This window comes from Filobasidium floriforme, assembly GCF_021052385.1.
Source record: "Filobasidium floriforme strain CBS 6241 chromosome Unknown HD553scaffold_15, whole genome shotgun sequence".
NCBI classification, from domain to species: Eukaryota; Fungi; Basidiomycota; class Tremellomycetes; order Filobasidiales; family Filobasidiaceae; genus Filobasidium; species Filobasidium floriforme.
Window position 1 is genome coordinate 355,050 of NW_025763636.1, and position 25,566 is coordinate 380,615.

Sequence of the window (25,566 nt, forward strand, 5' to 3'; positions counted from 1 at the left end):
TGTGAAGATAAAGCTGAACAACTAGGAGATCAAGTGCTGCTGAAATTCCCTCTGGAAGTCGACATACCCTGGTGGGACACCCTGGTCGCGGCGGAAAAACTTGTTACGGCTTTCAGAGGATATCTTCCGGTGGCTCTCATGCCATCTTCTTATTTCAGCCATTCCCTGATCTCAAGGTCTACCTTCTTCCGCCAGATCCGTGCTTGCTCTTCCTGACAGAGAAGATCTTGAACAATTTTATGTCCTAATCGTGCGAGGAAGCAGACTTTACAGCCCTTCATGGTGAACGTCGAAGGGAATTGGCTGTTTGCCGTTGTCAACACGCGTTGACTGCTACAAACACTCAGAGAGAGGAAAAGAGAACATTACTCCGGGATCGCTCTATCTGCCTTTCGGTGTTCTCTGACTGTACCAGAGGAGGAAGACTTGGGCCAGGCATCATTGCGCATTGCCTACGTCGTCCGGCCGACTCTGACTTAGTCTGTACGAACGCGGGCTCTCATTATTATTGATCATATCCCTGATCGATTGCACGCTGCATCCAAACACTCGCGCAACGAGGTGCTCGACCGCCTCTGCCAACAGGTTGTCCAAGGTATCCCACATCTGCCCCCGTCCTTATTGTGGGATGTCCTCTCCGTTCACTTCCTTTTCCGGGTGCGCATCGACTCGTAGTCTCAACGGAGTCCGAGTACCCTCGAAGGCCGTAAACTCTTCATCCATCACTGGCAAGAAAATGACGGTGGAATGCATCCATTGGGAATGGGATCTCAATGGGTAGAGCTTTCCAGGACAGGTCTTGGCAACGATGTCACATACGATGATGTTGACAGACTCCCTTGCTTTGGACCTTGCCGGCAGACCTAGGAAGAATCGGACTGCGGTGATAGGCAAGTCACTCATGGTCACAAGGATCCGAAAGACCGCCCAGTCGATATAGGCCCAGATGTCTGGTTTTGGTTTGATTGAGTCCTCTCACATTGCCACACCTTGTATCCTTTCTCGCGTCAATATATATATATATATTCCTAGGAATGGAGCGAAGAGAGAAAGATGACAACGCTACATGTGACGTTTATACACAACCTCTACCGACTCGAATCGTGAGTCCGTCGCGACCAGAGTCTATGCGCCCCATTCTTCCTCCCTAGCTCGAGCGATGATGAATGAGGTCATGGCACCCGTAGCGGCCTTGACACCGGTATGAGTGCGGAGCAGCTGCGATGATTCAAGGGAAAATCGGCACCATCCAGTCAGAGATGCGAACAAAGAGATACAATGACGCCTCACTCACCTTGTTCGTAAGCAGGGTAGGAACCTCGGCGAGCTCCTTGCTACCCAGACCCAATTGAGCCGAAGCTAATACGTCAGAAAGAATTCAGTAAAGATGACCTGCTCAAGCAGAAACTAGTACATGTAAAACTCACGACCTGATCCCCAAGAGTAGTAAAAGCCATCGGTCGTTACGGCGATGCTATGACGAGGTCCAGCGTCGACGTGAGCGACACGATGAGATGCCGATCGGTAATCATCTGAATCTTCGTAGGGTTGCACTTTCGGGACCTTGTTGTCCGGGGTCGAGGGAGGAGGGAAAAAGACCTGATGCGAGGGCGTAGTTGCGTGAGTGGCACGTTTCTTAATAGGAGCTAGCCTGAGAAACTGACCTGCACGGGCTCTCCGATGTACTGAAGTTCCTTGGCGTCGTCAGTCATTGCAGGATGATCCGCTCCGATCCCGAGCTCGTTGTTGACAATCTTTCCGCAGCTGAACAAGGCACCATTGTCGAACAAGAACAACGAGTGGTTCTCGCCAGCCGAAATCTGCTTGACTCTGGCACCTCCATGATTCTCCGGGTTGAGAGCTTTGATGATGGTAGGCCTCTCGACAACGCGCTTCTCCCAGGATGCGTCGATATCGCTGTCTGCGACTCCTAATTGCCCAAAGAGGTTGTTACCCCAACCATACACCTGACCGTCTTCGTTGATCGCAAACGAGTGGAAAGCGCCAGCTCCAATCGAGACGATCTTTCTCAGACCCAATCGTTCCGGGTGCAACGAGTTCAACCTCCTCCTCGCCATAATCTTTCTGCCCAACTGAGCCTTCTCTCCATCGCCAAGGGCAAAGACGAAACCATCCGCAGAAAGGGCGAGAACGTGATCCGTCCCGGCCGCGATGGCGATGAATCGATCACTTTCCGCTCGGCTGGTCTGCCATGGCAGATCGACCGGGTCGTACTGGATCATCTTGTCGACTCCTCCGAATCCCATCAATCCCTCTTTGCCCTATCCAAATCGAATCCGTCAGCGATTACTCGACTCGACTGAGTTTCGGTCCGAAAGTAGACTCACCCTGAAGCTACCCCAATACTTGACTTTCCCCTCATCACTGATAGCCATACTGACACTGTCTCCAGCAGCGACCCTGACAGCCCTGAATCCTTCGTCTACGAGCGCTTGCACGACACCAGGCGTGGCCTCCAGAACATCCCGATCGAGCGTCTGAGATGGGTTGGCAGGGTCGGCCACCTTGTCGGTCCGTCGACCGAGAGCTCCTCCGTCATTCACACCCCATGTCCAGACCTACACAGCCACATCAGTACACGATTCCTTTTTCGAGCTGTGTAAGCCAGGGCTTACGTGTCCCTGTTCGTCGATCATGAGCGAGTGCATGCCTCCGCAAACCAGATCCTCAATCCCAGCTCCTTCTCCCCCAAGCTTTGCTGACGCGATAGCCTCCTCGATCCTAGACAAGGACAACACGATATGATGAGCGACTGCTCCAGAACTCATCAGCCGCTCGAGCAAAGGCTCACCAGCTCTGAAGCTCGGGCTTGCTCTTCTCTCCTCTTTCGTCATCACCCATTCCGAATTCTCCAGAATCACCGGTACCGAACACCATGGCAGTCTGAGCCGGCCGAAGATGCTCTGAAAGTCCAAATCACAGCTCGAGAGTCAATATATTTTCTCGACTCGCTTTAATACCGAAACTCACCAGCAGGCGTGGGCAAAGGCAGCCTTCCCAGATTGGGAGCCCCTACCCTCTTCCCGCCAGCCGATACCCTCCGACCTGCACCCGCCTTGACCTCCTCCTTGATCGCAGCAAGAGCCTTGTTCTTGGGCTTTACTGCAGCGGCGACCTTCTTCGCCCCTGTAACCGCGTTCGAGGGTTCCGGAGCATCTTCAGACGGCTTGCCTCGGACAGATTTGCGGGAGGAAGGGGGAGCTGCTGAGGAAGCGGGTTTCGACCTGGTCGAAGCGGGTCTGGCCCTTTTGGTGGGAGCTTCAGCTTCGGGAGAGCTAGCCGCTCGTTTCTTGCCGTTGACCTGAGAGTCTGGCTTTACGGATGCTGTCAGACCACGATCAATGAGGACAGAAGGTGAGTGGTTGACCGGGATCGACTTGTCGAGCTGATTTACCTCTTCTTGGTGGCATTTTCCAATCTGATTGCTTCGGGCTCTGCTCCGAGAAGTCACTATCCGTTCTAGATTCTAGCTTGGACAAAGGTCGTCCGTGTTTTGGTCTGATGTTGATGTCGTAAAGGATCCCAAGAACCCGTCCTCCCCCGGACTTTGTGCTTTGTTCATCGATCAACGAGTTGGTCCTCGCATCTCTCCCTCTCGTGTCCCCAAGCGCGCCGCGGGGATCGTTGCGCTTCGACCGACGAGAACCATCGAGCGGGCGGGAAGGGATGGTGGCAAACGTCCCGAACGATGCGTTTCAGCTCAGCGTTCCAAGGAAGGACATCGGGGCAGTCTCTGCGTCTAGATCTTCCAGACCAGATGCCGCCATGATACGCTATCCGCCATTGCGCGCGCTGCAACGGACGCAGCTCTCGGCCAGGAGAAAGCATGAAAGGAATGCCGCTCTGTCTCTTCGTACAAATACCTATCCTGCCACAGTGTGTAGATCAGCTTCTCCTGCAACCTGTTTTGCATGGCCCATAGCCCATAGGTACTTCATCCCTTCTCCTTCATAACCTCGATCAAAACGAAAAGCAATCGAGAATGCCCTTCCCGCAGCATCACCTCGGTCGCCAGCTCCGTCTCACCGCCAAGCGCTCCCCCCTCCCCGGTCCTCAAGCCCGAGCGCCCGCCCCGAAAGGCTCTATCAGCACTGCCCGAATGGGGATGACCACCCTTCCTCCCTTCACAGCTCACCAGTTCAACCACATGCTCAACAAGGTACCCACGAACTACCGCGAAAAGGCTTCGAGAACCACTTTTAGGCAAGAACAAGCTGGCCTCTTGGCTGGATTCTGGGCCTGTAGTCTAGTTGGTTTCGGGTGTATGTACACCACTGCTTTGTTGCTCGAAGAGAATGATGATGGGGAAGGATTGGCGGCGTTGCTGTTTGTACCGAAGCGAGTGGAAAAACCGGACACACACACACATCTCTCGGGTGGGCTGCTTTGAAGGAGTATGCTGATGGGAGGGAAGAGATGGGAGCTTCGATGTACAGGCCATGGGTTTGAGAACGAGGAGGCATACTTGTGCATGTATATACCCGACGCACATTACGATAAATATACGAACGGATGCGAGGTGAAGATCAAGCGCGGGAGGGTAGCTCATTCGTGAGGCACAGATAGGTAATAGGTATAGAGCTTTTGCTCCATCCTGATTATTCGCTCGACTTCCTTGGTCATTGGATGACCATGTTCGAAATAGGTTCACTCCAGCCGTCAACTACAACATGTGCGATGAAAGCATGGTAGTCGTACATAATCGGATCGGCTTTGATTATAGCTACATCTAAAAAGACAATCGTGAACCCCTGACCAGAATCACTCGTCATCTCCGTCCTCATCATCGTCCTCTCCCTCATCTTCATCCTCGGAAACGTCAAGACCCTTCTCCCGCATCCTGACCTTGTCCTTCTTCCGCTTCGTACTCAGCTCTTCCAGTAAGACGAGCAGATCCTCGTGTTCCTTTTCCGTCTCTTCCCGCTTGCTCTTCTCCTCGGCAACCTCCTTCTTGAGAGCATCCAACTCCTTTTGCAGCTGATCGTTGTCGCCGTTTTTCCCCTTCTTGCCCTTCCCTTTTGCTCCCTCGGAGCTAGCGGCACTGGCAGCGACCGTCGCGGTTTCGAGCTCTTTCTCTGCCTTTTCGAGCTTCTTTTGTAGCTCGTCTCGCTCGCTAGCAATGCGTTCTTGTTCTTTTGCCTGCTTTTCGGCAGATTCAACTCGGGCCCGAAGGGCTTCGAGTTCATCGCGAGCGGATTGTAGGTCATCTGCGTCTTTCTTGGAAGACTCGGCTTCCTTCTCTGCAGAGGCCTTCAAGCTGTCGACTTCGGCTTGCAGTGCGATGACGGACTGTCGAGCTTCTTCCAGCTCGCCGCTCAGTCTGATTTCTTCAGCCTTGGAAGCATCGTCAGTGGACTGAACCTTCTCGGCCAGCTGCGTTTTCGTCTCCGCTAGCTCTCTTCTCACGCTGTCGAGTTCGGCTTCTTTGGCAGCCAGATTTTCACGGATTCCCTGATTTTCTGCATCGTGCTTTTCCTGAGACTCGCTCAACTCGCTCAAATGCGTCTCAAGCTGCTCTTTCGTCGAAGCCAATTCCGCACGGACTGCTTCTAGCTCTTGCTGGTGGGCAGCATCGGACGAGCCTCGAGCCTCATCTATGGACTTCTGAGCCTTCTCCCCGTCGGCTCTGAGCTTGTCGACCTCTTCTGATAACGCCGTGACCTGAGCAGACAGATTTTCGATATCGGTCGTCAAAGCGGTTCGCTGTGAATTACGATAGTCGTCAGGTTTGCCATTCAGCCGACAACAGCGCACCAGAAAGACTTACGTCGACCTCGTGCTCCTTGGCCTGAGTCGCCAACTTCTGTCGTAGCACATCGATCTGCGTGGTCTGCGCTGCGATCTTCTCACGCAAAGAAGCGATGACGCCCGCGGCTTCGGAGTCGTCCGCTGCACACACAGAATCCAGTTGGTTAACCAGGAAATCTCTGATCGAAAGGGAAAATGAAGCTTACCTAGCGAACCTCGCATTGCATCTGGTTCGACAGCGATTGCTCGTTGGATGGTGTCTTATGACGAGTCACAAGTCAGAATCTGGGTTTGTCAACAGCAAACGGGGGCCAACACCTACAGTAATTGTTCTTCCAGAAATCGACAAACGCCCAATCGAACCACACCTCCGCCTCGGTATCTTCCATCTCTTCTATGCCAGGAGTCACTGGTGGTGCACCGGTCGGTAACGCGTTCAAGCCGTCCTTATCCTCGTCGTCAAATTGATCAGGCTGGACAGCCTTGAAACGAGGGTCTTCTCGTAGACGAGCCATCCTTGACACAAATTGGTCGGGACCGATGCGAGAATGCAATATAGGGTGCAGCGTGGCCCTGATGAGCCATTTCGTATCAGCACACGAATTCGTCTCTTGGTGCCAGATTGCACATACCGAGTAACCTCGCCCGGTTCTCTGTTGAACTCGTAACAGACACCCAGGAGGAACGCACACAGCCCCTGAACGAGCGGGTCAACACCGTTCGGCTGAGTGATCGGCGCGATAAGCTGTTCGAAAATCACCGTTCAGCACTGCAACTTCGCCTTGGAAATACCAGCTCATAGACTGACCACCTGAAGATCGCTCTCGTCCAAGAACGCCCTGACAGTCTTTGGGCTCTCCCACAGCCATGTGCACAAGAGCACCAGATATCCGACCATGACTCTATTCCAATCCGCTTCCTCTTCACTGATTCCTCCTGCCACCCCCGTCCCGAGATGTCGACCGGGAACACCTCCAGGCCCAGTACCTTCCTTCGCTGCCCGGTTGGCACAGTCTGCCTGTTCCCTCTGTGCGAGCATCAGGTTACCGACGACTACCTGTAACAGAGTCTCGTGTTCGTCGTCATCCTCGTCATCGGCAATCGCATGCTCGTGCACGTCAACTCCTTCTCCACCCATCCCAACCGTACCGGCTGGTGGGACCTTGATCTCCCTAGCCAACGTCTTTGCCTTTTCCGAGCTCCGGATGAGATGCGCCATCAGCAAACAGGCGAAGAGGATCCTATACGGTTCGACCGCTCGACCGGGCAAGGGCGTCTCGACGATGGCATTGAGGATCGTGTTTCCTGCGGTCTGTACGGGCGGGTCATACGGTCTCGATGGATCCGACACGCCCGCGACGGGTAGAGAAGGATCCATCCCGTTGAGCACAAACTCTCTAGCATCCTCGTTCCCGGTGATGTACGCCTCGAACATGTTGACTCCGGCCGCTCGACCCTTCAGAGCCCTGCCCATGCTAGGTTCCACATCGGCTCCTTCGACCACGCTTCCAACGAGCGCGAGCACTGCAGGTCGCATCGGTAGTCGAACAAATCCGCCGTTTGGATGTTCTTCGTTGGCAGGGACAGCGACCAATGGGGCGAGGGAGATGAGCGACAAGAGTGCCTGGTTGTTGGGAGAAGTGAGCATGATGGGCGTCAACGTGTTCAGCGCCTGGGCTTTCAAGGCCGGAGGTGCGTTGGAGGACAAGGCGAGTTCGATCAGACATCTCGTCACTCCGCTCGAAGCCATGGCAGTCTATCATCAATCCGAGACATTCAGTGTACATCCAAAGCAGGCTTTCTGACATCGCTTCGCTTACCTGATTGCCACCTCCAGGCCCTCCAACCAACATCCTAACCAGACCCAAGACCAATCCCGCGTTGACGACCTTTTGCTCTGGCCAGTATTGCAGCGTGAAATCGTCCGGTGCTGGGGTATCGATAGGAGGTGGTGGTGAGGGAAAGTAGAGCATCGGCGGGAGGAGCGGGATGAGGGACAGCTCCCGGAAATAGTTCTATCGGAATACAGAACCCATTCATTCTTCAGCATGCCATTACCAAGGCCCCAAATGCTCGAGCTCGACTCGCCTGGTTCGAGACGTTGTATCTCAACAACCCTCCCATCCCGACCATCGCATCCTGCACCACGATCCCTCCCTCGGCCCCACCCTCCCCATCGACGATCCTCAACAACCTCTCAAACGCCCCCGAGAAAGCTACAATCTTTTGCAAGTCCGTGTTCCCCTGCGTCAACTGAGGGAGGAGCAAGAGCGTCTCGTTTCGCAGCATCTCGCCCGCTCCGCCCGACATGGACGATTCTCCCGCATTCGGGTTGTTGGGCTGAGAGGATGTGGAAGGGAGTCCGGCGTCGAGGACGGAGAGGAGGGCGTCTACGCCTGGAGGGGGAGAACTGAGGATGTACGTTTGGACCGCATGAGCGTTGTGGATGAGCAGGAGGGAGAAGAGCTGGAGCGTATAGAACCGGGGGTAGAAGGAGGGCGAGGTGGAGAGGATGGTAAGGAGAGAGTGGGTTGGTTCTGGGGTCTGTACAGATGTATGTAGTCTCGCAATATCAGTTCGAGGCTCGAGGTCGAATTGGTAGAGACGTAGAGCCATGTGGGAAAGAGGGGCTGTATTTACCTGGAAGAATTCGTTCTGGAACCGAAGACCTGGATCGTCCCTCGTCGGCTATGAGCGACGACAAGATACCGCCAAGATAAGCACGGTCCCACGTAGACGTTCGTTTCATTTACGAAACTGTTGTGGCTTCGACTTGCCTTCTCTCCAACCTCGAACACTCCCATCAACGTCTCTAGCACGGCTTTGGCGATATCTGCATCTTGAGGCGCGTCATATTGCAGCACGGCGATCAAAGATGAAAGTGATCGGGTTCCAACTTCCTGTCAGTCGATAGGCCATGTCATGATAGCACGATAAAGGTGGGGTGGCATCGAGGTGATCGAAGATCAGAGCCTGCCTGTTAGCCTGTCATGACCTTTGTCGACATCGAGCGAAACAGCCAGCGACGAACCTCTTTGAACTCCCTACAACACCCTTTTAACCCCAAGACAGCCGTCCTCCTATCATCCACACTCGGACTCGTCTGGATCCTCTCTACTAGCTTGTCGATGGTATCCGTCGGCGTCTGTACTTGAGCCCCGAGTCGTGCGTTGAGAGGTGCGGAATGTGTCCGGAGCGCGGTGGAGAAGGAGGAGAGAAAGGACATTGTACGAGGGTCGGCGGAGGGAAGTAGAGGAGCAATTGCAAGAGGCGCAGCTTCTGTGTACGTGCTTTGCCCCGGCAAGTATCGTCATGGACACTGAGAGGGACAGATGATGATGGTGTTGTGTCGTGGTCTGTCTGTCTTTGAATATGCTCTCCCCCCCTGCATCTCCAGGTCAGCGAACGCGTCGGTTACGTAATTCAAACACGTAAAGTCAACCTGCACACAGACGATGAAATAAAGTTGGTAATTGGTAACAACTCCTGACCTTGAAGCTTGATGTTCACTCTGGCATCATCTCTAGCTGCTCGTCAACGGAGACCCGAGTATACCTTGTCCTAGTATCCGAGCAAAAATCTCATATCCCCTCCTGGGCCTAGGTCTTCCGCCGACCCACCATCATGGCCAACCGAAGACAGATGCCTGGGGACAAGCAGATCCAGCGGACGTTTGACAACATGTCGACGGAACGCAAGGTCGAGCAGGCTGGACAGGGGGTTGCGAGCATACTGAAAGGTGCGTACTGGTTATTGATATTCAACGTTGAATGTTTGCCAGCTCAAAATCGAAGATATTGTAACTGATTCGTTCATTCTCAACTTTTGCAGCCAACCGGCCATTGCCGGGCTCGATCGATGTCGACAAGTTCATCACGGCAAGTCCGCCTTGATAGCTTGAGAGTCCATGATCATCGATGATGAGGAGCTGAAACGTCAATCTTTTCTATGCTGTTAGTCGAGAGCTTTCGAGATCTACGGGATGAAACGAGCTCAGAAACAAGCTTCGTACGTCCTCAACCAACTTGCAGTCCACCCGTTGTGTATCACCCGCTCAATGTGCTGCATGTTTCTCATTCCGTAGAGCGGACATGACCACCCGGGCATTTCAGTCTCTACCCCGGCATCTACGACGACGAGCGGCCAGCCATAATCCTCGTCGCGTACCTAAACGGTTACGGGACAAGGCTACTTTCGAGGTCAGCCTAGTTTTAGCTCTTGCTTTCTTGCTCGAATGACCATATGACCATGTGCGTCGAGCTGATGATGTGCGATAATCCCGGCGACAGATCGACAAGGGCGACAAGACGGTCAAGATGCAGAGGAAAAAGGCGGAGAAGAGGAGAAAGAACGGGATCAAGGGGATGAGCGTGACGGACCGTTGGTTGGGTCGACAACGTGAGCACCGACCTTCTCTACCCTACCCATACCTCATCTTCTTTTCGACTTCAGCATCGATTCTGATACCTCCGTCTACGTTCAGAATCGAAGCGCTGGCTAGAAACTCACGTATGGCATGCGAAACGGTGCAAGATGATCACCCGCTGGGCCTACCGTCTAGCTTCGACCCCGACGGCCAAGTGTCACCGTCCTGCACATCGAGCGGCTCATAACGGGTGTATCATCGGTGATGTCAGCTTTTACGCGATCGTACAGTTGGAGGGGGCAGTAGGGGAACTGAGAGGAGCGCTCAGTGGAGTGGTGGGAGGGAACGGCTGGGGCGGTAGTAGGTGAGTGGAAAGTCGATGATTGTTGATTCCGTCGCTGACCGATTTTGATCATATACGCCACAGGTACGAATCGGGGGCGAGGATGGGCAAGACGATGTTGCATCACTACAAACAATGGCCGCTTGGCATGATCGGACCCGCAGAGATTCTCTGGCAATCCTCTTCAACGCCCACAGCCCGGAAACAAGTCTGGGTGAGGTTTCATCCCGCCATGTTCCCTGAAGCTTGGGAAGCCATCCGATCTAGCGTTTCGGGGTGGTACGAACAGGGATCTTCTACGACTCCAGGGAAGGGAGAGCAGGGGACGATCGTCATGAAGGATCTGCGAGGGGATATTTGCGCGTTCGAGTTGATGGGCCCCAGGAGCGCTAGTGTGCTTCGAGGTGTGATGGGATTAGTCAAGGATCAGACTCTCCGCTCGGATGCCTCTGCAGTCGAGCCCGACCTCGATGCGATGGCTGTGGATGATGAGGAGATCTTGCAGGGGGAACAGGAAGACGACCCCGACGAGGTGTCTGACTCAGCAAAGAAACGATTCTGGACTGGGATGAAGTATGTGCAGAGCAGTGGTCAGCTTAGCGAAGGAATGGTCGTTGGGCTTCGAGTTCATGATCCTCGATTAAGGTCAGTGCCGCTTGCGATCTCGCTTTTGAATTGGAATCCTGTTGGCTGACTCGAAGCATGGAGCAGATTTCCGCCACGAAATGCTCGACCGGCTCAAGCACTTGGAGAAGATCAATCACCGCCTGACCCGGTGTTTCCCAGCCCCGAGTTGGCAGAATCGGCGCTCTGGGACGAGGCGGTCAGGGGGTCTTTGCTGAAGCCGCGGTACCGCAAAGCAGATCTGGACCGCCGGAGAAATGAGGTCAGTCAGGAGACGAGTAGATGGTTCACTACTATCGCCGCTGACTTCGATTGTTCAGCTCGGGATCCCAGGATTGAGATTACAGCCAAGAAAGGACGACGATCGGGTACCCATCCTCCTCGTACAGAAAAGTCTCATATGCGAGACGACCAATGAAGACCAAGCTGCAGCCGTACACGGATACACCATCTTCTTGCCTGCTGGTTGGGCTATGCCGTTCTGGCAATCGTTCGTTTTTACCGGAAGCACCATTTCGGGCCTAGAAGAACGTGATACACAATATCTCGAAGCCGGTCTACCATCCTTTCCCAAATGTTTCCCCCAGACCCGTTCCGGTGAAGATTGGCGTACCGAAGAGCTCACTGAGAGGAAGCGAAGGTGGGATCGCCGTCCTCCAGGAAAGCGGATGGAGTACGGAGTGGTTGGAGTCGACAAGCCGTGGGACATTGAATGGGCCAGCTCGCTAGGATTGTCAGAAGAAGCAAAACCTTGGTTAGTGCCAGATTGGCTACTGCAAGGGTTCCAAGCATCGCTACGCCCCGATAAAGAGGATCAGAAGACAATGTTCTGGCGTATTGCGGACAAGTGCCGGCAAGCCCTGCGGATCGAGCCTTTCCCGATCTCAAAGCGCAATCCCGCTTGGCAAGCCGCCCTCATACACGTAACCATCTCTACTGTGGGAAGGGGTTCTCCCAAAGACTTCGCAGAGATACATAACATCGGAGAGTGTGAGTTGTCGAGTCTGAAAGACAACAAGGATGTCGGCGTGAGTTTTCGACTAATGGTGGACTGTATCGCCGCAAGCTCATAAATCTTGACTCTCGCAGGAGTTGCAGGCACCGAAGCCTGAAACGGGAAGCGTGCGACTGGGACATGTTCTCGCCGGCACGCAGTCCTTGGCGAGGGGTCGCGGACACGGTATCGCAGCCGTCGCTCTGCATCGTTTTCTGGAGCTCCCAGTGCTGAAGTTAGGCAAGACCCACGGCCGACTCGTCAAGATCCGAAATCCGGAAGGGCTCATTTGGAAATATGCTTTCGTTCACATACTAAAGTGATACATGTCGCATATTGTGTCGTATCCGCGGAAAGCGTTATATAAGTAAATGATTGTCGTAAAATCCGTTCGTGAACTCGATCAATTCATCTCCACGTCCTCCTCCTCTGAGCGTCCGGGGAACGATCTCATCGCTTCGGAAGCTCTATGCCACCACTCGGCATTCAAATCGTTCTTCGCCTTCAACGATGCGACTTCCTCCTTGATAGTGGCGATCTCCGTATCCTTTTCCTCGAGCCGGCTATCGTGGTCGGCCTTGGCGTCTAGGACGACCTTCTCCAGCCTGGCGATGTCTTCCGTTGCCCTTGACAACTCGGCATCCTTCTGCGAGCCCGCTTCCACTTTGACTTTTAGGTCCTTGACCTCCTTCCTCAGCCTGACGAGCTCTTTGTCCTTCTCCTCCAATCGCTTCGCAGCGGAACTCTCGGCGCTGGCCAACGCATTCTGTCGCTCGGTCTCGAATTCCGTATCCTTGCGCTTGATTTCTGCTGCTTGATGTTCCCTCTCAGCCTTACGTCCCGCAAAGAAAGCTTTACTCTTGGCCTGGAGCTCTGCGATTTGATGCTCAGTGTCCCTTTTCTTCAAAGCCGTAGCATGAGACTCGAGGATCTTCGTGCGTTCGGCTTTGAGGGCCTTGACCTCCGCTTCGACCTTCTTGCGAAGGGCGCGTTCGTCTTGGAGGTCCCTCACTGTGCGCAGCTCCCGCTGTATAGCGCCATCGGCGTGCTGCTCCATATCTATGCCGTGCTGTACTGCATCATCTAACTTGCCCTGCAACCGCAGAATTTCCTCATTCTTGGACCCGATTCCACCCTGTAGCTGTATAATCTTCTCGTCTCTCGAAGCAAGCTTTCTGGTTGCTCCTGTACCCCAATCTTCCCAATCCAGGAGCCTCTTCTTCTGTTGAAGGATCTCGTCTGCTTTCCTGTGGCCTTCCCGCTGGAGGTCAGCAATCTGATCGCGAAGCCTTTCGGTCTACCAATAGGAATGGTTGGCATCAGCTTTGTTGCTGTGCAATGGAACGTCCAAATAATGAATGATGAGAGGAAGATTACGCACAAGGCTAGCCATGATGCCCACAATGAGCTGCTACAAGTATAGTTACGTGTTGTCGAAGTATGGCGATAGGCGAGCCGGTGTTGTGGATGGTTGTCGATGAAATCCGTCCATCCTTGGTTCGGCTCCGTCGCGAGGCTCTATCTATATAAGTTTACTCTGTTGATGTTTTCCTCTTCTCACGGCATCGTCAGCGACCACCAGATCATATCACATGGCTCGTCGACCGCTGATGCCCATCAATCGTTTGAGCTCATCATCGAGGTCAACCGGACGACGCGATGCGCGAGCGCGCGGAAGCAAGATTGATTACACGCTTTGGCATTGAATACGATCTGCAACATCTGATTACAACGTTCTTTTGCTACTACACAAAGACAAAATAACAGAGCCCCGTTCAGCGTGGGGGTTATGGGGGAAGTGGTCCCAACGGCCCACCCGTCTTCAACCTGACCGCATTCTTCCTCTGTTCCAAACACCGGCTGACGCTCATTTCGAACGGCGTCAGACCGGGGACCAGAACCATCTCCTTGTCCCTATTACCGTTCTTGCCTTCCTTTCCGTGACCCCTTCCTCTCGATCCATCGTCATTATGTGCAGGTGTCAAGGCCAAGGAAGAAAACGCCGCCGATGCCCGAGGAACGGGACCGGTATCGCTTCGCATGCGGTCGGCTCCGCGTAGAGGACCATGATGTCCGCCTTGCGGGGCGAGCTTTGCCCCGTCTTCCATCAACGTCCTCACGAGACTCGCATGTGCCGCCGCAAATGGACTCGGCGGGAACACGCTCGGCTTATCCGCCTGATACCCCGGTGCAGTATTGGCTCGCGATTTCCCATGCCTGTCTTTCGCCGAAGACGCTGCGAGAACCTTTGGGTTCCAGCTCGACGGAGTGAGGAACCTCGAGATCAGACCGACTTGGGACGACTCGGCCTGTCGATCGCCGTATGCCGACGCCGAGAGGTTCGCAGTCGAAGGAAGCCTAGCGGCAGCTTGAGCGACCGAATGCGCAGAAAGACGGCTAGAACCTCCCTGATTCGAGGGTAGCCCTGCAGCGTTCAATGCGCTGCTACTGCTGGCTCGAGGCAAGCCCGCTCCGGTGATCGATGAGAAGCTGGTCTTTCTCGACATGTCCGGACCACGCTCAGAATCCCGACTCGTGGTTTTTGCACTGGACGGCAGTCCAAAGTAGTCACGCAGACTCCGTTGACTGCCGGTCCGAGCGACCTGACTCGGCGGGGTAGAGCTATGTTTGCCATGCCCATGGCCGTGACTGCCGTTCCGACCGACGACCTCGATATTCGAAATCATCGATTCGGTCGGGCTCGTACTACACAGGCCTCGTGCTACCTCTCGGTTCAGCTGAGGAGCAGCGATAGCAGGTCCTGAACGACCGGATAAGCTCGTCACCCGAGACTTGGCACCGCCAGGAGAGGTCAAGGGGTGAGGAGGTGGACCGGCCAACCGCATCGAGGCGAGAGAACGCAGGGAAGTGTGCGAATTTCTTGTCCGGACGTGTTTCCTCGTCGGCGGGTTCGCTGGCGGGGTGCTCGGCGCATTGCCCGCTGGACTTTGACCCGGCTGACTCGAAGGCAGTTGACTACTAGCTGTCATTCGCGGGGTCCCGGCTCGACCAGGAGACGCATTCGACCCTACGAGCGTCTGAGAATCCGATCCGTTCGGCGAATGGACAGCTTTCTCCATCTGCAAGCCAGGATCACGTCGATTATGATGTGATGGACCCTGTCTGGCGGATTTGGCCGAATCGGATGGCGACCTCTGTTGGACAGCGGCAACCTGACCATCGAGAGCGGGGAAGGGGAAACCCGGCTTGTTCTCGTCGTCTTCCAGGTTCAAGACAGACTTTGGCGAAGCGACGAACGCTGCCGGTGCGGGACCTTCACCGGCAGAAATCGTCCTGCCTGGCTTTGCGATTTCCTGCACCGCATTACTTGTCTCGTGTGCGGTTTCTGCTGATCGGTTGATGCTTTGGCTCTCCCTGGCCGGAGCCCGTTCTGCTTCGTATCGATGCTCCGAATCAGACTCGTCGCTATGCCTAACATGATCTTGCTGCTCCCCATTACCATGCACATCGAACCCGATCTGTGATTTGGTCCGGGCAAAGACGCCCGTCTTGCCATGATCATGATCAACGTGTGATTGCCTTCTGGCGCTGCTCTTCCTGCGCGTCTTATGAGCGTTCGCGGCAGCAGCACTAGGGTTCGGTAATCGTGTTCTACTCCTGCTTCTGGAGCGATTGCCCTGTGGCCTCGAGGCCGTCTGAGGTTGACCTTGATCAGTCCTGGAAGATACTCGCTCCACTGTCGGAGGGTTTGCGGTCGAGCCCATAGAGGCCCGTTTGTTAAGAGGCGCTTTCGAGCCTTTGGTCTTGATGACGAGATGTTCCTCCTCGTCATCCTCATCATCCTCATCCGTAGTCTCGTCTGACTCGTATTCCGAAACGATCTGCTCGACCTGTGTACCCTTCCGGCCGTCATCCTCCACGACTTCTTCCTGATCGTCATCCGAACCCTCGCTGTCCCAGCCATCGTCGCCGGTAGCTTTGGCAGAATCGAGCCGCTTGCTATCCGAATTATGTTGTTTCGCTGATGGTCTCGTCGTAGACAATGCCGTCAAACCTCCAAGACGAGGTAGATGCGTATCCGATCGAGCCGACCTCACGGTCCTCTGTCGCTGATAGTGTCAAACATAGAAATCGATTCGGACCGAATGTCAACAATCAGGCTTGCTCTGCTGGTTCAGATCGTTTCACTCACGTCATCGCTATGAGCAGAACTCTTTCTTCGTGCAAGGTGAATCGAAGACTTGTTCGACCTGACACCGGTACTCTCGTCGCTCCGATTCGATGCCTGTCTTTCCAAGCCGGGGACGACCGGTTTCGCCGTCTTGAGAGGTTGCAGACCGGTCGTGTGATTCCTCACTCCACCGGCGTTGACGTGGGATGACGAACGTCTGATTCCATGACCCCTGGGATGATGAACAGTATGAGAAACCGTGGAAGAGGTTCTACGACGAGGTTCTTGATTGGGCATGACGACGAGGTCCGTATTGTTGCTTGGTGTTAGGTCAAGATGAAGGCTGATCGTAATCGGAGTTTCGTGCTTGAAGGGATGGCGTGTGCTATAGTCGACCGAGCGCTGGTGTCATGGTTTGTTGTCGAGGTATCGCAAGAAGGTCGTCTGGGGGGGGTGGTCTACCAGATTATGATCTAGCCTATGTCCGAAGGTGGTTGTACAATGAGAAGAGGAGAAAACGATCGACGATGGGAAGATCGACCCGAACTGGACAGAGAGAGCGAGCGAGCGAGAGGGATCGGATGGATGGATGATGCAGCTGGGAGCCCAGTTCGGGCTTATCTCCCCCCTGGGCTCTAGGGTTAAGCGAGGCTGATGAAAAACGAATATGCGTTATATCGAACTGACGAACTAAATTATTGCGTTCTCTTTGCAAGCCTGAAACTGATGCAGTGGAATACATATGGGTTTGTCAGGCGATGAGCTCAAAGAGCATTGTCAACGTGCTGGATTTGGGGACCTTCCGATTGATGGGAAGGAGAACTTCAGGTGAGTTGTGACATCAGTGGCTAGATATCAGCCAGGTCCCGGTGAGACAATTAGGTTGTTGGTTATTGGGTGTATGTACAGCAAGAAGAGGGAACGAGAAGCATATACGTGGCGTTGGTGTGCTGATATGGTCGTGAGGGGTGCGATGAGCATGGACCGCCGGGTGTGCCGCTGAGAAGACGACTATTCCCCGGGCTGTGCCATAGCTTCGCGATTGACAATGGCGATGACCTCTGCAAGAGCTGTCTGCTCGTCCTCTGACTCCAGCCGTTCCAGCCTGATAGGGTTTGTCCACAAATAGTCTTGATCAGATATGCGCAAGGATCGCAGGGTCCGGTCTGCGATCGGTATGCACGGGTACTCACGATGTCACTAAAACCTTGGCCTCTTCCACATCTCGCGGTCGCAAGTTGAGCAACTGGTTCATTTCCACCTCGTTGACATACTCCTCATAGGCCGCCCGAATAGCTCTATCAAAGACACAAGAGAGAAATCTAAGCAAACAATTCTCCTCTCGACGGTAGCGGACTAAGATCACAAACTACTACGCCTTCATCCGCTTACCTCTTCTTGTCGTGGACAGAACCAAAGACTTCCCCTCCGAAACGTTCCTGTTGGGCTACGATGTAGCTTTGGAACCCGCTGACAACGCTATGAACGCCAGAGAGGGAGCGAGACTAGAATCAGCGCATGTTCGATTCTTCTAGCAAAATAACGGCGTCGTGGCTCGCAACATTCAAGTAGCCGACCCTGTCGGACAGCCCTGATGTCTTCGCACATCGCTGGCATTGACCCGAGCACTGCACAACCCCGAGATCGAGTCGTTATCCGGATACATCACTCACGTATTATCCATTTTCATACCAGGCGCCGAGATAGTCTTCTCGTCCTGCACTCGTTTTGCCATCAGACCCAATGCTTCGATGAGGGTGACGGGGATCGCTTGCTCAAAGTCTGTGCACGCCGAGTACAGGATACGGCAATAAAGAGACGCAGAAAGAGTGAACACGAACTTTTAGCTACTCGCCCGCCGCCAGCAGTCAGAAACTTTCGCACGGCTTACCTTTTGGCAATTTCCCTTTCGTCAAATCGTCATCGTCCTACAACCCCCATCGCATCCCATTCATGAGACGTTATTGTATAGCGTCATGGTCGTGATAGAGGCCTCATGACATGAGCTCCATCGATCGAGAGAGGATGACAGGACAGGGCCTCACCTGCTTCTTGATCTTGTCACGGAACGTTCTTGACGACATCTTCCTTTCTTCGCACCGATTTGATGAGCGATCACGGGTTCGTTTCGACGGCTGATACTGGTGTTGCCGGTTCCAACGAATGAATTAACCTTCAGTGCTATTCGATTGCGCTGTGTGAACGCTAACTGTTGTTGCTGAATGGAACATATGCTTGACACATGACACATGCAACACAAGTACAGTTCAAGGCGATGTCCGAAGGTCAAAGCAAGATCTGAGCACGGTCGACGCAAAGTCTACGGTCACGATACGACGTGTGAGAGCAGCGAGCGATCGAAGATGTCATCTGCTGCATATACATCGGGAAACGCAGCAACATCACGAGACGGGGAGTGTGTGTCCGTTGGTTACAGGATCGCTATGCCTACGAGCAGGACGCAGCGAGTTGTAGTGCTATGTATGCGAAGTGACAAAATACCAAACAAAAATACCAAACGAGAAATCAGCAAATGCCCATCCGTATTGACCGACATCCTTGCAAGCCTGCTTACCTCTCCCAGACCATACATCCGCCTGTGATAGCTGATCCTGACGACATTTCCCTGCTTTAGACTCTCTTCCGAGCTCAACGTACCGTTTCCAGCCTCGCCCGGTGCGTGGGAGATGATGAATGGTGGGCCACGTTGAATGACATGGATAGGAACGTTGTAATACCTCGACAAAGCTTGGATCTGAAGGCGCACAAGGATTTTGGGTTCACTTTGTAGTTTCCGCCCGATATAAGCGGTGTGAGTGGGACTAACCTCGATCTCGCCACCCCAGTCCCCACTCTGTTCTACTCGCTTGCAGTACTCCGCGTAAACCTTCTCGCTACCCCCTTCCTCTACCGCACCGGCCATGTCTTCACCCATGATACTGGGCACGAACGGCATGAACGAGTCCGGGTTCTCCAAGAGATACGTCGAGGCGGCATGTCGGGTGATCTGGTATGAAGGCTGCTTGGTGAGACCGAGCAGGTAAAGTTGATCTGCGATGGCAGAGTACATGCAATGACCATCTGGGTCGATCTAACAGTATCAAACAGGAGATTAAATCAGCCTATCTGCACATATCAATCTCAGGGACATCGATGGATGGCATGCTCACCTCATGAAGCTCTACACCGAGTTCTCGACATGTCCGACCGATGATATCGGCTTCCTCGGCTTTCTCCCTCTCCAACCGGCTCGACTCGGCCGGATCCACCTGAGGCGCAGCAGCAGCACGCTCTTCCTTTTTTCTCGCCTGCAAGAACAACAGCAGAGCGAGTCAGAATCGTTTACAGAGCGATACCAGTCATAGCATAATAACAACCGACTCACCTCTCGTTCCAGGAATCTCTGTTTACTACTCTTCTTCTTTCCCTTCCCATCCGTCCCGGCGTTCAACAAGTCGTCCACAGTGTAACCTCCGCCTGACGAAGGGGTGGCTGCTGGGGGCGACAACGTGTTCGAAGGCGAAGAAGCCAGACTGGCATGACCGCTCCCGATGACGTTCTCTCTGTTTTGCATCTCGTCTACCAGTTGAAGCTCCACTGAGCCTTGGTCCGCAGCTGAAGGAGGAAGGGGTGATACGCTGAGGTCTCGCAGGCTGGTCGTAGTGCTTGCCAGACCGTCGACGCTCTGTACCGGAGAATGCGAGAGAGTGGGAACAGCGATAGGATCCACGTTGGAATGTTCAGTGCCAGTGGGGAAACTCTGGTGGCTCTCTTTCGGTCCGGAGTGAGGAGAAAGGAGCTTCTTCAAAGCTCTTCGTTTAGCTCCAGGCATGATGGTGGACGTATATTGAGGGTTGGTTCGGATGATCCAGCGCTACTGCAGGGTTAACGGGGTCAGCCGCAGAACCTTGTCTAATCTTCGACTCGAAAGGAAGACGATAGTCTCCAGCGGCTCGGCAGAGGCTCACTGTTCAAGAAAGATAACGAGATCCAAAGGAATCGTGCGGTGACAGGTTGGAGATGTCGTAACGAGGACGAGGTCGGTCTTGACGATAGCGAGATGTGAGAAAGAGGTCAGAGAGCTGGCCGAGATGTTATGAGTCTGGACCCTGAGCTTCGGTACAGGCTTTACATGCTATGACGCACCTTGCACTCTTGATGCTCCTTGTGTGGTTTCTCCATGACGAGCGAACGACGGCGTGACTGTCCCGAAGTGTGAGGGATTCCTGTTCGAGGTTACGGCATCTCCATCGCTGCGCGCCGAGAACTGGAGCGGGTCCCGGTCCCGGTGGCTGGGTTTCCCCGACGGGTTTTACGTTTCGCAGCCTCGGCGATGACGAGCGTCGTTGCAAAGTCGCAGGAACTTACGACCGGGGGCTTCGACGTTCTTTTGAGACAGAGATGTCGAGGACCGAATTTTGCAATCCGAAAACGTCTTGCATATCATTTCACTGACGACGAATTCACGATACAAAGACCTAATTCGACCGCGTATTCCCACCTTGATTCTGATTCTGCTGTTGCAGCCTATCGATTCCACCCGCTACTCTGGTACCCACCTTGCCCAAGCCCCAGAGCGCCTTCTGCCCAATCCTTTCTACGTCCTTCATGGTCACGCTCTGTCCAGCGTCTCTCCGATCTGGATTCCCGTTGATCACCCTACCAGCGAGACCTCCCATCGTATCTGCAGCCCGTTGAGCTTCTTTTCGAGTGTGATCGATCTGAGGACTGTACTGCTTGTAGAGCTGATTGACGTGCTGCTTTGCTTGTCCCACTCGCGAATTATCTGGCTCGACGACTGTGTAGACCAAGAGTGCCCAATATCAGTATTGAAGAGCAGGGTTTCAGTCGCCCAGGCGTACCTGGAACTTCGACCGGCTCGACCGTGCGTTTCGGCGGGGCTCGAGGCGCCTGCATCATCCCACCGGTCGGGACTGGCGGAACAAATCTCGTCTCGCGACTTGTTGTCTGTGTGGTCGAAGGTCGAGGGGGTAAGACAGGTGGCGCCGCCACTTTTGCAATTTGAGGGGTCGTGTTGACCTTATCGCGAGGCGGGATGGGCGGAGGTTGCGACGGCGCTGTAGCGTATGGTTCAGGGCGTCTTGAGGGCAAGGGTGGTGGTCCCGTAGAGGTAGCTGAAGCGGCGTCAGCCTGCATGGCATCAGGCGACACTCTCATGATGTAATCTTCCACAAGCCCCGCGAAAGACGAAGACAGCTCTAGCATGGCTGGAAGCTCGCTCTGTGAACAAAGACAAGGAGAGATATCGATCGGAAAACCTTCTTACAACAATGAAGTGCCATCCTGCTTACCTGACACATGTCGGGCCGGACCTGTACAAGGTCGCCCACGATCACTTTGAGTAGGGCTTGAACCGCCTGCATTTCTGGAAGTGTGACATCTCCGTCATCCGCCTGGGATTGCTTCGCACCCGTCAATTCCCTGAGACTGATGTGTTCCTCGATCCCGATCCAATTTCGGCCCACGGCATCCAGCACTTGGCCTCTCCACCGATCTGCACGTCCCGTCGACCTGATCGTCTCCAAGAGTACATGCAAAGCATGTAAATTGGTTAATTGCAAAGCGACAGCGAATTGCGAGGGAGGCAGATAAGAAGAGGACAGCAGTCCTGGAATCAAATCCTGATATTAAATATGTAGATCAGCTTTCGTGGCGGCTTTCGATCGAGATGGAAATTCGACTTGCATTTAACCAGCGGATGATCCCGGTATCGACCTCCTCACAGACGAGCTCTACTGCCATCCCGATTTCGATCATAATTTCGATCCCGTCCATCCCGGAAGGAGCATACTGCCACCCGTCCTTGATACCGTGATCAACCGCAGTTGCGATCTCGTCGGCATACTGTGTTGTCGAAGGATCATGTATGAGAGGCAAGAGTCTGAACAGGACTTTTAGGGCGTGCACTAAGATTGGAGGATTTGGCGGTGATGGGTGCAGGGAGATGGAATGTTGAACAGACTGCATCACGATAAGAATCAGGGCCTGGTCAATCTGTCCTAGTTGCCAAGCGACACTTGCCTTGAGAAACAGCTTGTCAATGCCCATTCGTTTCAAGGTTGTGGCGTTCACTTTATCAAGCAAGGTCTCGAGACACCGCAGACCATGGTCTCGATATGTCGTCTCGTAGTCGTCCATGATCGTAAGGAGAGGAGGCAAAACTAAGCCCAGGTTTTCTGTCAAGCTCGCAGCCTATTCGCAAAAGGATTCCTCAGCCTTAGCCTTTGATCGGCCCGCGAACCGAGTATGGGATCGCTAAACTCACGGATAGTCGCGCCAAACATCCTTCAAGAACGTTATAGATTCCCCAAGAAGGAGCCGATTTCCAGACCTGATCCTCGAATAGTTCGTGTCGTGCTCTTTCACCACCTGCGATCACAGCAAGTTTCCGACCCGTGCCGCTATCCAATTGTGGGTGTGGGTTGCCGGCAAAAGCTGGTTTGACTCCGTCCGACAACAGGCGAATCAAAGTGCGCTCCGATTGCGGGAGTCGGGCAAGGCAATCTGGACCACATAGCTATCAGTATCGTAGCACAAAAGTAGCAACCCTTCAACACACCTTGGCTGAGACGACGGCCTTCGTCGCTCTGCAGTGCTCCCGGTCCAGCGAGACGTAACAAAGTGAACCACAGCCGGAATACTAGTTCGTCGCTCAACGTATTTGCACCCATCTCGCCGTTCAACTCGCTTGTCAACAGCCGAAGCTGTTGTAGGCTCGTGAACTTGTACTGGTCGACAATCTCCTCGTCTATGTATCCAGCGGACGACAAATTCAGTTTTCCCTCAAGGAATGAACACCCTCGCTATCCTTGACTCACACTCATTTGAGAATCGGTCGGTAGTAGAAAGCCTGGCAGGCGGAGGGAGGTCTCGCAGAACGGCTTCAATATTCGAGACAAGGGAAGGGCCATTGGAATCCCCTTCATGTAGCTTCAGTTCTGATATTCCCGATGTCAAGACCGCTGGAGGCTGTTTCTCCATCAACGCCTGAAGCGGGAAGGCGCCAGGGAGACCTTCTCCCGATTTTAGCGCCTTCGAAGCCAGCCCACATATCCGTCTATCGTAACAGGAACATTCAGTCATCTGTTTATTGCATTGCAAGCGAAAGCAGGAAGGTACCTACAGGTACCAATCGGAGGGCAATTCCATGCCATCCTCGTCCAGCGCTAGGAACGGGATTTCTGATGGGGTATTCGAGCTGTGTGGTTCTGCTGGCATAAGAGCCGTAGCCTATCACGAGACCCAGTCTGGTCAAAGTCGGAAACCGTCAAACGTTGCTCATATTCGCTACTGACCTCGTCGTATTCGTCAAACATCGCTCCGTAGATCGTCTTGGCGCCAACGTTGATGGCGTTGTGCAGCTGCTGGTACAAGAATGTGCCACCTTCACGAGGGATCTCGTTCCTAGGACCGCTGTGCAAATTCTGCCAAGCGAAGCCTGGGAACTGCGAGCGTGTATTTAGCTTCTCGGCTCTATGGTCACCCAATGCCTGCAAAAGGACTTACAACGACAGGCGTGTAATACCGCTTGATGTTTAGACTGCGGTCTTGGTCCTGGAGATAGGCCATGTCTGCTGCCATCCTCTGCTTGAAGTCCCCGGCGCCTTCGATAGTACCGAACCGTCCAACATACCACGGAGACATCTGCAAGTGGCATGCTCAGTTTACATCGCCTCACATCCAGACTTCAACAGGGACCTACGCTATCGACGTTCTGCCAGACCTGATCAAAGGCAGGATTCGCATCGCAGTCCCCATCGCGTGTCCGCCAGTGACTCGGACACCCGGCAAAGATGTATGCGCTTTCAGCAGAGGCCTCCTTGATCCATCGAAGAAGGCGAACGAGCGAGACGGGGTCGTGCTTTTCGTGCTTCATACCCATGCCTAAGGAGTTTTGCCAGTCAGCTCACAGTCCGGTTATCATGTGACAGACCACTGTACCCCATATTGCGATCACAGGTCGGCCAGCCTCCCGAAGATACATGGGGTCCTGGAAGATCTTCCGGTCGTTCATCTTGTTTGGGATCTAATCAGTAAAGATCTCCCGCTCGCGACAAAAGGATCACTCTCACTAAGTGGAGATAATCCGCCTTGATCGCTTCTTCCACCTCGGGATCCGGGACGCCGGAGATGTCATACATGATCGACCACTATGCAATGGTTTCGAAAACTCAGCTACGAGGTGCATCCCCTTCAAACGACACATCGACGCTCACCACTCGGCCGTTCTGGTTTGCAGCATCTCGGACCCGCTCTACCACCTCATCACGATACCGCCGCATACCGTTATCACCGTTCTTGACCTCTACAAGTGATCGATAAGCACCCCGCTCGACACAACCCGATGACTCCCCGACTCACCTCCCAAGAAACGCTGCAAGAACGCGCCGCTGATCTGATGGTCCCGCATCCACCTGTAATGTCGGTTGACCGTCTTCGCGTTTCGTGACGAGAAGACCTTGGCCGGACGGGATGAACCGTTTGGGGCAGGTATGCTGAGTCCGGGTAGATCGTAAAGCTCGTCTTCGTCCAGTTCAGAGGTATCCGGCCACTAAGAGCGCATGATACAAGATGTCAATTCGGGTATGTGAGAGAACCGTTGGCAAAGATATTTCACTCACGAGCTCAAACGTGATCCGACCACCGTCCTTCAAGGGTTTGTCAACCCAATGGAGCCATCTGCTTGGAAGCTAGTTCAATCGCTGATTCTTATTGATCTGTGTGCAGGAACTGACCCATGGTGTCCTGCAGTAACGATAGACTTGGCTCAGTTTCCGATCATGTTGGACAGTTTGCATAGGGTAGACATACCTCGATCGATCGGCTCTCCATCTCCTCCGCAGGTGAACCTGTATCACAAATATGTTTCAGGTTCATGTCTTAACTATAACCCGCTATGCGGACGGACCAGCCTTGGTATCCAACTAGAAACTTGTTCTGTATCGTAGAGGGGTCTTCACGTTGTGGGGATCTGGAACGTAGATTATCAGCGTGGGGTCTAGATGCTGGAAGGTCCTGCAATCACACTGACGAGGAGACAGCACTCTCTTCTTGATAGTCTATCGTCGGCATCTTGGTATCAAAAGCTCCTTCGATCAAGCTGCGATCCGGGTTGGTATAGATTGTGATCAAGGCTTGCACAACAAGACCTATCAAGAGGATGAGAGCGGTAGTGCTGTAACGCTCGGTGCGTGCCCTATGATCCGTCGACGTAGGCATATAGTTGGCTAACTAGCCTGGAACGAAGAGTCGGTGGGAAAACCGAGAGCGATCTAGAGTGAAAGATGCTCGTCCTTTGGCTGTCTTGTCTTGACTCA

The 25,566-nt window shown here is 53.8% G+C and overlaps 9 protein-coding genes across 9 annotated transcripts; 2 read left to right on the plus strand and 7 right to left on the minus strand.

Moving 5' to 3' along the window:
* Positions 1-998: 998 nt before the first annotated feature.
* On the minus strand, positions 999-3,531 carry HD553DRAFT_313859 (uncharacterized protein). The gene is made up of 9 exons (XM_046180279.1): positions 3,416-3,531; positions 2,992-3,345; positions 2,813-2,924; positions 2,637-2,742; positions 2,349-2,579; positions 1,665-2,282; positions 1,428-1,599; positions 1,295-1,359; positions 999-1,218 (listed from the first exon to the last, which is right to left on the minus strand). Exons 1-9 carry the CDS (start codon positions 3,429-3,431, stop codon positions 1,126-1,128), a joined length of 1,767 nt encoding a protein of 588 aa, XP_046035419.1. The 5' UTR covers positions 3,432-3,531; the 3' UTR covers positions 999-1,125.
* A 472-nt stretch (positions 3,532-4,003) lies between these two features.
* Positions 4,004-4,411, plus strand: HD553DRAFT_324916 (uncharacterized protein; the record flags this gene model as incomplete). Its single annotated transcript, XM_046181543.1, has 1 exon — positions 4,004-4,411. The coding sequence occupies one exon, from the start codon at positions 4,004-4,006 to the stop codon at positions 4,409-4,411; it is 408 nt and encodes a 135-aa protein (XP_046035420.1).
* A 67-nt stretch (positions 4,412-4,478) lies between these two features.
* Positions 4,479-9,081, minus strand: HD553DRAFT_62457 (putative transporter). Its single transcript, XM_046184366.1, has 11 exons — positions 8,801-9,081; positions 8,547-8,669; positions 8,410-8,457; positions 7,858-8,313; positions 7,590-7,784; positions 6,578-7,525; positions 6,402-6,514; positions 6,092-6,342; positions 5,976-6,029; positions 5,789-5,910; positions 4,479-5,724 (listed from the first exon to the last, which is right to left on the minus strand). The coding sequence occupies exons 1-11, from the start codon at positions 8,993-8,995 to the stop codon at positions 4,783-4,785; spliced, it is 3,447 nt and encodes a 1,148-aa protein (XP_046035421.1). The 5' UTR covers positions 8,996-9,081; the 3' UTR covers positions 4,479-4,782.
* A 188-nt stretch (positions 9,082-9,269) lies between these two features.
* On the plus strand, positions 9,270-12,419 carry HD553DRAFT_350989 (POP1-domain-containing protein; the record flags this gene model as incomplete). The annotated part of the gene is made up of 10 exons (XM_046183579.1): positions 9,270-9,508; positions 9,601-9,647; positions 9,728-9,777; positions 9,854-9,968; positions 10,059-10,167; positions 10,253-10,499; positions 10,563-11,123; positions 11,190-11,364; positions 11,423-12,130; positions 12,192-12,419. The coding sequence occupies exons 1-10, from the start codon at positions 9,394-9,396 to the stop codon at positions 12,417-12,419; spliced, it is 2,355 nt and encodes a 784-aa protein (XP_046035422.1). The 5' UTR covers positions 9,270-9,393.
* On the minus strand, positions 12,138-13,680 carry HD553DRAFT_62489 (uncharacterized protein). The gene is made up of 2 exons (XM_046184367.1): positions 13,478-13,680; positions 12,138-13,393 (listed from the first exon to the last, which is right to left on the minus strand). The coding sequence occupies exons 1-2, from the start codon at positions 13,487-13,489 to the stop codon at positions 12,500-12,502; spliced, it is 906 nt and encodes a 301-aa protein (XP_046035423.1). The 5' UTR covers positions 13,490-13,680; the 3' UTR covers positions 12,138-12,499.
* A 103-nt stretch (positions 13,681-13,783) lies between these two features.
* HD553DRAFT_313866 (uncharacterized protein) lies at positions 13,784-16,915 on the minus strand. Its single transcript, XM_046180280.1, has 2 exons — positions 16,250-16,915; positions 13,784-16,166 (listed from the first exon to the last, which is right to left on the minus strand). Exons 1-2 carry the CDS (start codon positions 16,523-16,525, stop codon positions 13,884-13,886), a joined length of 2,559 nt encoding a protein of 852 aa, XP_046035424.1. The 5' UTR covers positions 16,526-16,915; the 3' UTR covers positions 13,784-13,883.
* On the minus strand, positions 16,879-18,435 carry HD553DRAFT_313869 (uncharacterized protein). The gene is made up of 6 exons (XM_046180281.1): positions 18,274-18,435; positions 18,120-18,156; positions 17,902-18,010; positions 17,621-17,707; positions 17,422-17,526; positions 16,879-17,333 (listed from the first exon to the last, which is right to left on the minus strand). Exons 1-6 carry the CDS (start codon positions 18,310-18,312, stop codon positions 17,240-17,242), a joined length of 471 nt encoding a protein of 156 aa, XP_046035425.1. The 5' UTR covers positions 18,313-18,435; the 3' UTR covers positions 16,879-17,239.
* Positions 18,418-20,367, minus strand: HD553DRAFT_313871 (uncharacterized protein). The gene is made up of 5 exons (XM_046180282.1): positions 19,614-20,367; positions 19,399-19,536; positions 19,056-19,319; positions 18,804-18,983; positions 18,418-18,705 (listed from the first exon to the last, which is right to left on the minus strand). The coding sequence occupies exons 1-5, from the start codon at positions 20,058-20,060 to the stop codon at positions 18,631-18,633; spliced, it is 1,104 nt and encodes a 367-aa protein (XP_046035426.1). The 5' UTR covers positions 20,061-20,367; the 3' UTR covers positions 18,418-18,630.
* Positions 20,368-22,024: 1,657 nt separating this feature from the next.
* On the minus strand, positions 22,025-25,559 carry HD553DRAFT_62746 (uncharacterized protein). Its single transcript, XM_046184368.1, has 18 exons — positions 25,281-25,559; positions 25,158-25,220; positions 25,061-25,098; positions 24,985-24,994; positions 24,871-24,928; positions 24,611-24,800; positions 24,466-24,554; positions 24,322-24,399; positions 24,191-24,263; positions 23,952-24,133; positions 23,756-23,893; positions 23,545-23,694; positions 23,373-23,479; positions 23,068-23,306; positions 22,809-22,997; positions 22,515-22,753; positions 22,271-22,441; positions 22,025-22,155 (listed from the first exon to the last, which is right to left on the minus strand). Exons 1-18 carry the CDS (start codon positions 25,466-25,468, stop codon positions 22,144-22,146), a joined length of 2,214 nt encoding a protein of 737 aa, XP_046035427.1. The 5' UTR covers positions 25,469-25,559; the 3' UTR covers positions 22,025-22,143.
* Between the last annotated feature and the right edge of the window lie 7 nt (positions 25,560-25,566).